Genomic DNA, 11,210 nt, shown 5'->3' with positions numbered 1-11,210 from the left:
GTCAGGGGCGCTGATCGTTCGCTGGATGAGATCGCCGTACAGGGAGGTCGGGGGGCGATGAGCGGGGTTGCCGGACGGGAAGGTCAGGGGCGCTGATCGTTCAGCGGATGAGATCGCCGGACAGGGAGGTCGGGGGGCGCTGAACGGGGGGGAGGGTTTTGCCGGACGGGAAAGTCAGGGGTGCTGACCGTTCACCGGATGGGGAGGTGGTGTCGCCGGACGGGGAGGTCGGGGCACTGAGTGTTCGCCAGATGGGGAGGTCTGGGGTGCTGACCGTTCGCCGGATGGGGAAGGGGTATCGCCGGACAGGGAGCTCAGTGTCGCTGACCGTTCGCCAGATGGGGAGTTCGCCGGACGGGGAGGCGCTGACCGCTCGCCGGATGGGGGGAGTCGCTAGACAGGGAGGTCGGGGGTGCTGACTGTTCCGCGGATGGGGAGGTCGCCGGACAGATTTGGGGGGGTGGGGGTTGTTCTTCTGGCTGTTCTCCAAATGGGGGGGGGGGGGGTCGGGTTTCTTCTGCTTGTTCTCCAGATTGGGGGGGGGGGGGGGGGGGGGTCAGGGTTCTTCTGGCCGTTCTCCGGATGTGGGGGGGGGTCGGGGTTCTTTTGGCCGTTCTCCGGATGTGGGGTTCTTCTGGTTGTTCTCACAATCATCTGAATGAGCGGCTCCTGTCGAATCGAGAACGTCCCTATAAAGTGCAGATCCAGAAGCGTGACCCTGAAATACAGATATATAGGTTACACAGGTGGGGCCCCCGACATATGACACATGGGGGCCACAGTATCCTCCACCCATCTGTTACCTAACGTGACCATTTTACACCACTTCCTATGTAATCAGGGTCACATGCGCCATTTCTGCAGATTATTTTCCTACCTATTGAAGTCATCAGGAAGCAAATTACGCAGCAAAATACGGCACGTGGGACCCCGGGACCCCACCCCAAAGGGGCATCTCCACTAATGTGGGCGGTCCCTGGTGACTTACATCTGCACCACCGGCCCTGACTGACAGCGCTCTCCCTGGTTTGGAGATCGTTTAAAGGGGGTACTCCAGCATTTTAACCTGTCAACACCATAGGAGATAAGTGACAGCGGGGGCGCAACCACTGGGACCCCCCCAGCCCTCCTTGTACATGGAGCTGGTCAACAACAATGGGATTTCACCCATGACACTGGTCGCCCACCAGGGACCCCCCCACATGACACTGGTCGCCCACCAGGGACCCCCCACATGACACTGGTCGCCCACCAGGGACCCCCCACATGACACTGGTCGCCCACCAGGGACCCCCCACATGACACTTGCCGCCCACCAGGGACCCCCCACATGACACTTGCCGCCCACCAGGGACCCCCCACATGACACTGGTCGCCCACCAGGGACCCCCCACATGACACTGGTCGCCCACCAGGGACCCCCCCCCACATGACACTGGTCGCCCACCAGGGACCCCCCCCCACATGACACTGGTTGCCCACCAGGGACCCCCCCCCCACATGACACTGGTTGCCCACCAGGGACCCCCCCCCCACATGACACTGATCGAAACAATTTCATGATGCAGAGATCCAGATGCCGCCCCGAGCATTGATGTTACATACAACAAACCTGTGCAGAGGGTTTGGCGCTCTGTATCAGAAAAATACAGTGTCCACAGCTGTGAAGAAATGAACGGGCAGACGTGGCGGTACGGGGACGGTCACCCGCCATCCCTCACCTTTTAGTTGAGCTTCCGTATCAGCTGGTTGATGCCGACGCCGCGGTTTCCAGGATCGCCGACCTCGGTGAGATAACCTTTCCTGTTGATACCGGCGTGACGCGCCACCGACAAATGGAAGGGGCACAAGAACCTATTGACCTCGGTGAAGTTCTCTCCGGCCGAGTACAACTCGTGAATCACGTCTTCTAGACAGATGATCCCGAAGACGCCTGGGACGGAACGAGAAGAAGGTTAAGAAGCAGCCAGCACGGCGGAAATACACCAATACTGGGTGAACCCGACCTTACACCCCGCTGTTGGGAACTGTAGTATCCATTACACGCACACACCCTCATTATGGATTACATCAGTGTTTTCCAACCAGGGTGCCTCCAGCTGTTGCAAAACTACAACTCCCAGCATGCCCGGACAGCCAATGGCTGTCCGGGCATGCTGGGAGTTGTAGTTTTGCAACAGCTGGAGGCACCCTGGTTGGAAATCACTGGTCTGGTGAGGCAGCAGGACATTCCACTTCCGTACATTACAATATTACTCACCGAGCCGTTCCTCTATCAGGTTGTTGTCCGTCAGGGGCGTCTTTTTGCCGTTTACGATCCCTTCTCCGCGCTTTAGGATGAGCTCCCGTATAGACTTCAAGTTCGGAAAACTGCAAAGATAAAAAGGCGGTAAAATACATTAAACAGTCCTGCTCTGTCCAGTACTTATACACCTCCCCTCCAGCTCTGTATACTGCTGCTATCTCTATGGGATCAGGATATATAGTAGTTATACACCTCCCCTCCAACTATACTTACACAACACAATGTAACTCCAAGTCACTGACACTTGTGTGAGATCCCACTGTCCACTCAGGAAGAACACTGATTGACAATCAATTTCACATGGAACAGACAACACGTGGAAATGATAGGCAATTAGCAAGAAACCCCCAATAAAGGAGTGATTCTGCAGTTGGTGACCACAGACCACTTCTCAGTTCCTATGCTTCGTGGCTGATGTTTTGATCACTTTTGAATGCTGGCGGTGCTTTCACTCTAGTGGTAGCATGAGACGGAGTCTACAACCCACACAAGTGGCTCAGGTAGTGCAGCTCATCCAGGATGGCACATCAATGCGAGCTGTGGCAAGAAGGTTTGCTGTGTCTGTCAGCGTAGTGTCCAGAGCATGGAAGCGCTACCAGGAGACAGGCCAGTACATCAGGAGACGTGGAGGAGGCCGTAGGAGGGCAACAACCTAGCAGCAGGACCGCTACCTCCGCCTTTGTGCAAGGAGGAGCAGGAGGAGCCCTGCCAGAGCCCTGCAAAATGACCTCCAGCAGGACACAAATGTTCATGTGTCCACTCAAACAGTCAGAAACAGACTCCATGAGGGGGGTATAAGGGCCCGACGTCAACAGGTGGGGGTTGTGCTTACAGCCCAACACTGTGCAGGACGATTGGCAAATTCACCACTGGCGCCCCTGTGCTCTTCACAGATGAAAGCAGGTTCACACTGAGCACATGTGACAGAGTCTGGAGATGCCGTGGAGAAAGTTCTGCTGCCTGCGACATCCTCCAGCATGACCGGTTTGGCGGTGGGTCAGTAATGGTGTGGGGTCCCATTTCTTTGGGGGCCGCACAGCCCTCCATGTGGTTACCAGAGGTAGCCTGACTGCCATTAGGTACCGAGGTGAGATCCTCAGACCCCTTGCGAGACCATATGCTGATGCGGTTGGGTTCCTCCTAATACAAGACAATACTAGACCTCATGTGGCTGGAGTGTGTCAGCAGTTCCTACAAGAGGAAGGCATTGATGCTATGGACTGGCCGGCCGTTCCCCTGAATCCGATTGAGCACATCTGGGACATCTCGTTCCATCCACCACAGACTGTCCAGGAGTTGGCGGATGCTTTAGTCCAGGTCTGGGAGGATATCCCTCAGGAGACCATCCTCCACCTCATCAGGATCATGCCCAGGCGTTGTAGGGAGGTCATACGGGCACGTGGAGGCCACACACACTACTGAGCCTCATTGGGACTTGTATTAAGGACATTACATAAAGTTGGATCAGCCTGTAGTGGGGTTTTCCACTGTGATTTGAGGGTGACTCCATATCCAGACCTCCAGGGGTTCATACATTTCATTTCCATTGATAATTTTTGGTGATTTTGTTGTCAGCGCATTCAACTATGTAAAGAGGAAAGGATTTCATACGATTAGTTAATTCAGTCACATCTAGGATGTGTTATCTCAGGGTTACTTGTATTTTTTTGAGCAGTGTAGTAGTTATACACCTCCCCTCCAGCTCTATCTGTATACTGCTACTCTCTCTATGGGACCAGAATATAAAGAAGTTATGCACCTCCCCTCCATCTCTATCTTTATAGGATCAGTATATAGAGTAGTTATACACTCCCCTCCAGCTCTGTCTACTGCTGCTGATCTCTCTATTGGGTCAGGACATATAGATGGTAATTATACAGCTCCCCTTTCCTCTATCAGTAAACTGCAGCCCCCATGCCTGCCACATCAGCTAAAACAGATAAGCGCAAGGCATATACAGGAATCTCTACAATATTCTCCAATAGCCTGTGCCGCCCTAAAAGCCATACATTTCCCGGAGTGCTTCTTTAAAGCTGGTGTCAACTAACAGTAATAAAGTTTTCCTCACTCCATTGTGGCTCCGGGACCCCCCAGGGAGTCACGCAGAATGGTACTCATCCCCACAACACCCCCCCCCCCCCCATGATGGGGTCACGCAGAATGATACTCAACTCCAACCCCCCAAAACAGCCCCCCGCCACCCCGCAGGGGTCACGCAGAATAGTACTCTACCCCCCCTCCCCCGCAGGGGTCACGCAGAATAGTACTCTACCCCCCCCCCTCCCCCGCAGGGGTCACGCAGAATAGTACTCTACCCCCCCCTCCCCCGCAGGGGTCACGCAGAATAGTACTCTACCCCCCCCCCCTCCCTCCATGGGGTCACGCAGAGTAGTACTCCCCCCCCCTCCCCCCCAGGGGTCATGCAGACTGGTACTCACCCAGAATGGTACTCACCCCCCCACCCCGGGGGTCACACAATGGTACTCACCCCCAGGCCACGTAGGGCTCAATGATTTGTATCATCTTTATAGACTCCGGTGTCAGCTTCACAAACACTCCGGAGAACATCTTCATCAGTCTGAAGGATTTCAGGACGCGCAGCACTGGTGCACTCACACCCTGAACGCTGAAACAGGAAAGGAGAAGAAGTCACGGCGGGGGGAGACTGAATACATGGAGGAGACCAATGGTTTCCGGGTGGTGGTCTCCAAATCGTGGACCTCAAGATGCAGAAGAATTAGATCCACGGTTTAGAGGCCTCGGAGGAGGTCACATGACTTCTTCCCATCAGCCACCTTGGCTGTCACCCGGGGTCTCCAGAGCTGATGACAATGAATAGTAATGAGCACGTACTCTGCGATCCGCACCACGAAGGCCAGCTTCTCCCGCGACACGTTGGGGATCTTCTTCCTGTAGACCTGCATCCTCCGTAACCTGCAGTCGTCTCTCATCTTCCTCCTGGCGTCTCTCACAAAAGTCTCCAGACGTCTAAACTTTATCTGTTGTCCTGGATGGGACTGTGCGGAAAAAAAATAAAAAATAATTAATTCTGCAGTAGATTTCAAAGGAGCGTTTCCAACCAGGGTGCCTCCAGCTGTTGCAAAACTACAACTCCCAGCATGCCGAGACTGATTAGAAACAACACTGACTAGAACAAGGCGCTAGGAAATACAGATACAATGCTGGAAACAACCGCCCAAAGCCTGCACTCTAATCCGCACCATACTGCAAAAGTCAGCACTATAATCCGCGCCATACTGCAAAAGCCTGCACTATAATCCGCGCCATACTGCAAAAGCCTGCACTATAATCCGCGCCATACTGCAAAAGCCTGCACTATAATCCGCGCCATACTGCAAAAGTCAGCACTATAATCCGCGCCATACTGCAAAAGTCAGCACTATAATCCGCGCCATACTGCAAAAATCAGCACTATAATCCGCGCCATACTGCAAAAGTCAGCACTATAATCCGCGCCATACTGCAAAAGTCAGCACTATAATCCGCGCCATACTGCAAAAATCAGCACTATAATCCGCGCCATACTGCAAAAGTCAGCACTATAATCCGCGCCATACTGCAAAAGCCTGCACTATAATCCGCGCCATACTGCAAAAGCCAACAATCTATAATGCAGAGTCTTCTGACTACTGCACCTCCCAGCTGCTGTGAAACTACAACTCCCAGCATTCCCCTCAAGCTCTATCTGTATACTGCTGCTATCTCTGTGGGATCAGGATATATAGTAGTTATACACCTCCCCTCCAGCTCTGTCTACTGCTGTTATCTCTATGGGATCAGGATACATAGTAGTTATACACCTCCCCTCCAACTCTATCTGTATACTGCTGTTATCTCTATGGGATCAGGATATGTGGGGCTTCTGTTTCTACGTGGGGCAGTTCTCGGCACAAACGACGTGTTCCCTTTATTCTTTGGGTTTGTACGATTACAGCGATAACCAAGTTATATAGGATTTGTTATATTTTACAAAAAAATACATATACACACAGACATTTTTTATATTATTAGCATGCTATAAATCCTCCTCTTCTGACCCCTATAACTATATTTTTCCGTATTCGCGGCTGTATGAGGTCATTTTTAGCGCTGTGTTCTGTATTTGACTTTTTTTTTTTTATATATAATTTATTTTCTGGTAAATGAAGTGACCAAAAGTCGGCAATACTGGACTTTGGTATTTTTTACGTATGCGCCATTCACTGTGCGGTTTAATTAACGTTATATTTATACAGTTGGAACGTTTCCGCACGCGGTGATACCACATGTTTATTTTTGTGTTCAGTATTGTATTTGAGTAGCGGTGATTTACACTGATGTTTATGACGTTTTAGCAGGTTATTAGATTTTTATATCATTACATTAATCTCCTCTGAGGTCGTCTCTTTTTACCTTTTGTCTCTTCCCACAGACGGTGAAGTGCGGATTTAATATGGTCGCCCCCCATATAAGGTGACTGCAGTGTTCTGAGCCCCAGATTTGTGTCCTTATTATCTAGTCCCGGCCCGTCAGGTCAGGACCAGCGCCCATATTACCCCCGGCCTCACTTCTCCCATCGGTTGGCCCGTTTAACCCCTCGTTATCCCCGCTCACCTTTTTCTTCTCCTCTAGTGCCCTCTTGGCTTCCGCTGCTTTCAGGCCCTGATATTTCTTTCTTCTCTTCAGAAGATTTTCCGGGACTCGAGGAAGTTTCCGAGGTCTGAGGAGGAGACGAGACGTTAGTAACAGCGGGAGGCACATCTGCACCCAGCCCCGACATGTACAGAACTATTACTGCTCACAGCTGACGGGTCGCTACAGTGTATCCAGACATTAATCTCTACTGTACAGAACTATTACTGGTCACAGCTGAGGGGTCGTTACAGTGTATACAGACATCAGCAGCATCAATCTCTACTGTACAGAACTATTACTGGTCACAGCTGAGGGGTCATTACAGTGTATACAGATATTAGCAGCACCACTCCCTCCTATACAGACCTATTACTGCTCACAGCTGAGGGGTCGTTACAGTGTATACAGATATTAGCAGCATCAATCTCTACTGTACAGAACTATTACTGCTCACAGCTGAGGGGTCGTTACAGTGTATCCAGACATCAGCAGCATCAATCTCTACTGTACAGAACTATTACTGGTCACAGCTGAGGGGTCGCTACAGTGTATCCAGACATCAATCTCTACTGTACAGAACTATTACTGGTCACAGCTGAGGGGTCGCTACAGTGTATCCAGACATCAATCTCTACTGTACAGAACTATTACTGGTCACAGCTGAGGGGTCGTTACAGTGTATACAGATATTAGCAGCACCACTCCCTCCTATACAGACCTATTACTGCTCACAGCTGAGGGGTCGTTACAGTGTATACAGATATTAGCAGCATCAATCTCTACTGTAAAGAACTATTACTGCTCACAGCTGAGGGGTCGTTACAGTGTATACAGATATTAGCAGCATCAATCTCTACTGTACAGAACTATTACTGCTCACAGCTGAGGGGTCGTTACAGTGCATCCAGACATCAGCAGCATCAATCTCTACTGTACAGAACTATTACTGCTCACAGCTGAGGGGTCGTTACAGTGTATACAGATATTAGCAGCATCAATCTCTACTGTAAAGAACTATAAATGCTCACAGCTGAGGGGTCGTTACAGTGTATACAGATATTAGCAGCACCACTCCCTCCTATACAGACCTATTACTGCTCACAGCTGAGGGGTCGTTACAGTGTATACAGATATTAGCAGCACCACTCCCTCCTATACAGACCTATTACTGGTCACAGCTGAGGGGTCGTTACAGTGTATACAGATATTAGCAGCACCACTCCCTTCTATACAGACCTATTACTGGTCACAGCTGAGGGGTCGTTACAGTGTATACAGATATTAGCAGCATCAATCTCTACTGTACAGAACTATTACTGATCACAGCTGACGGGTCGTTACAGTGTATACAGATATTAGCAGCATCAATCTTTACTGTATAGAATTATTACTGGTCACAGCTGAGGGGTCGCTACAGTGTATACAGACATCAATCTCTACTGTACAGAACTATTACTGGTCACAGCTGAGGGGTCGTTACAGTGTATCCCAGACATCAATCTCTACTGTACAGAACTATTACTGGTCACAGCTGAGGGGTCGTTACAGTGTATCCAGACATCAATCTCTACTGTACAGAACTATTACTGCTCACAGCTGAGGGGTCGCTACAGTGTATCCAGACATCAGCAGCATCAATCTCTACTGTATAGAACTATTACTGGTCACAGCTGAGGGGTCGTTACAGTGTATCCAGACATCAGTCTCTACTGTACAGAACTATTACTGGTCACAGCTGACGGGTCATTACAGTGTATCCCAGACATCAATCTCTACTGTACAGAACTATTACTGGTCACAGCTGAGGGGTCGTTACAGTGTATCCAGACATCAATCTCTACTGTACAGAACTATTACTGCTCACAGCTGAGGGGTCGCTACAGTGTATCCAGACATCAGCAGCATCAATCTCTACTGTATAGAACTATTACTGGTCACAGCTGAGGGGTCGTTACAGTGTATCCAGACATCAGTCTCTACTGTACAGAACTATTACTGGTCACAGCTGACGGGTCATTACAGTGTATCCCAGACATCAATCTCTACTGTACAGAACTATTACTGGTCACAGCTGAGGGGTCATTACAGTGTATACAGATATTAGCAGCACCACTCCCTCCTATACAGACCTATTACTGCTCACAGCTGAGGGGTCGTTACAGTGTATCCAGACATCAATCTCTACTGTACAGAACTATTACTGCTCACAGCTGACGGGTCGTTACAGTGTATACAGACATCAATCTCTACTGTACAGAACTATTACTGCTCACAGCTGACGGGTCGTTACAGTGTATCCAGACATCAGCAGCATCAATCTCTACTGTATAGAACTATTACTGGTCACAGCTGAGGGGTCGTTACAGTGTATCCAGACATCAGTCTCTACTGTACAGAACTATTACTGGTCACAGCTGACGGGTCATTACAGTGTATACAGATATTAGCAGCACCACTCCCTCCTATACAGACCTATTACTGCTCACAGCTGAGGGGTCGTTACAGTGTATCCAGACATCAATCTCTACTGTACAGAACTATTACTGGTCACAGCTGACGGGTCGTTACAGTGTATCCAGACATCAGCAGCATCAATCTCTACTGTATAGAACTATTACTGGTCACAGCTGAGGGGTCGTTACAGTGTATCCAGACATCAGTCTCTACTGTACAGAACTATTACTGGTCACAGCTGACGGGTCATTACAGTGTATCCCAGACATCAATCTCTACTGTACAGAACTATTACTGCTCACAGCTGAGGGGTCGCTACAGTGTATCCAGACATCAGCAGCATCAATCTCTACTGTATAGAACTATTACTGGTCACAGCTGAGGGGTCGTTACAGTGTATCCCAGACATCAATCTCTACTGTACAGAACTATTACTGGTCACAGCTGACGGGTCGTTACAGTGTATCCCAGACATCAATCTCTACTGTATAGAACTATTACTGGTCACAGCTGAGGGGTCGCTACAGTGTATCCAGACATCAGTCTCTACTGTACAGAACTATTACTGGTCACAGCTGACGGGTCGTTACAGTGTAGCCCCACCATGATGTCTATACAGTGTTTCCCAACTAGAGGACCTCCAGCTGTTGCAACACTATAACTCCCAGCATGCCCGGACAGCCTTCGGCATACTGGAAGTTGTAGGTTTGCAGCAGCTGGAGGCTCACTGGTTGGGACACACTGATGTAACGTAACAGAAGGTCTGGGGCCCCCGCCTGGTCACCACAAACCCATCACATCTCCTGGGGCCCCTCACACCTCCAGTCCCTCCTATAACAACTCCTGTCACTGCCGCAGTCACACAGGCCCCAGACCCGGTGTCCTCCCTCCCCGGAGCCGTCACACAGGCGCTGATGGCCGCGGATTCGGCTCCCCGGTCACTTACTCGGTGCCGTCCATGTTTCTCCTGAGCTGAGCAGCGTGACCCGGAAATACAAGACACGAACTTCCGCCTAATGAAACACGTGCACACTGCGCATGCGTGACATCTCAGGGGGGGGGGTGTTTACAGCTCAGAACCTGTAGCGCGCATGCGCTGGAAGACTTGCTGCAAGTAAAGCTCTTGTAAAGGGTGAATAGTGCGCATATATATATATATAGATAGACAGAGAGAGCGCCCCCTAGAGGAGAGCATCACCTGTACAGTGTCCAACAAAGCGTCTACAGTGTCATATACTGCCCCATATACAGTGTAATATACTGCCTCATATACAGTGTAATATACTGCATCATATACAGTGTAATATACTGCCTCATATACAGTGTAATATACTGCCTCATATACAGTGTAATATACTGCCTCATATACAGTGTAATATACTGCCCCATATACAGTGTCATATACTGCCCCATATACAGTGTCATATACTGCCTCATATACAGTGTCATATACTGCATCATATACAGTGTAATATACTGCCTCATATACAGTGTCATATACTGCCTCATATACAGTGTCATATACTGCCCCATATACAGTGTCATATATTGCCTCATATACAGTGTCATATACTGCCTCATATACAGTGTCATATACTGCCCCATATACAGTGTCATATACTGCCCCATATACAGTGTCATATACTGCATCATATACAGTGTAATATACTGCCTCATATACAGTGTCATATACTGCCTCATATACAGTGTCATATACTGCCTCATATACAGTGTCATATACTGCCTCATATACAGTGTAATATACTGCATCATATACAGTGTAATATACTGCCTCATATACAGTGTCATATACTGC

General features: G+C 49.7%; 1 protein-coding gene across 1 annotated transcript; it reads right to left on the bottom strand.

The window, feature by feature from the left end:
* Positions 1–550: 550 nt before the first annotated feature.
* On the bottom strand, positions 551–10,442 carry RPL7L1 (ribosomal protein L7 like 1). The gene is made up of 7 exons (XM_056529034.1): positions 10,341–10,442; positions 6,920–7,025; positions 5,159–5,322; positions 4,794–4,931; positions 2,261–2,370; positions 1,722–1,933; positions 551–718 (listed from the first exon to the last, which is right to left on the bottom strand). Exons 1-6 carry the CDS (start codon positions 10,352–10,354, stop codon positions 1,725–1,727), a joined length of 741 nt encoding a protein of 246 aa, XP_056385009.1. The 5' UTR covers positions 10,355–10,442; the 3' UTR covers positions 551–718; positions 1,722–1,724.
* Positions 10,443–11,210: the final 768 nt, after the last annotated feature.

Source organism: Hyla sarda, chromosome 7 (assembly GCF_029499605.1).
Source record: "Hyla sarda isolate aHylSar1 chromosome 7, aHylSar1.hap1, whole genome shotgun sequence".
Lineage (NCBI taxonomy): Eukaryota > Metazoa > Chordata > Amphibia > Anura > Hylidae > Hyla > Hyla sarda.
This window is presented reverse-complemented; position numbering and strand designations above follow the sequence as displayed.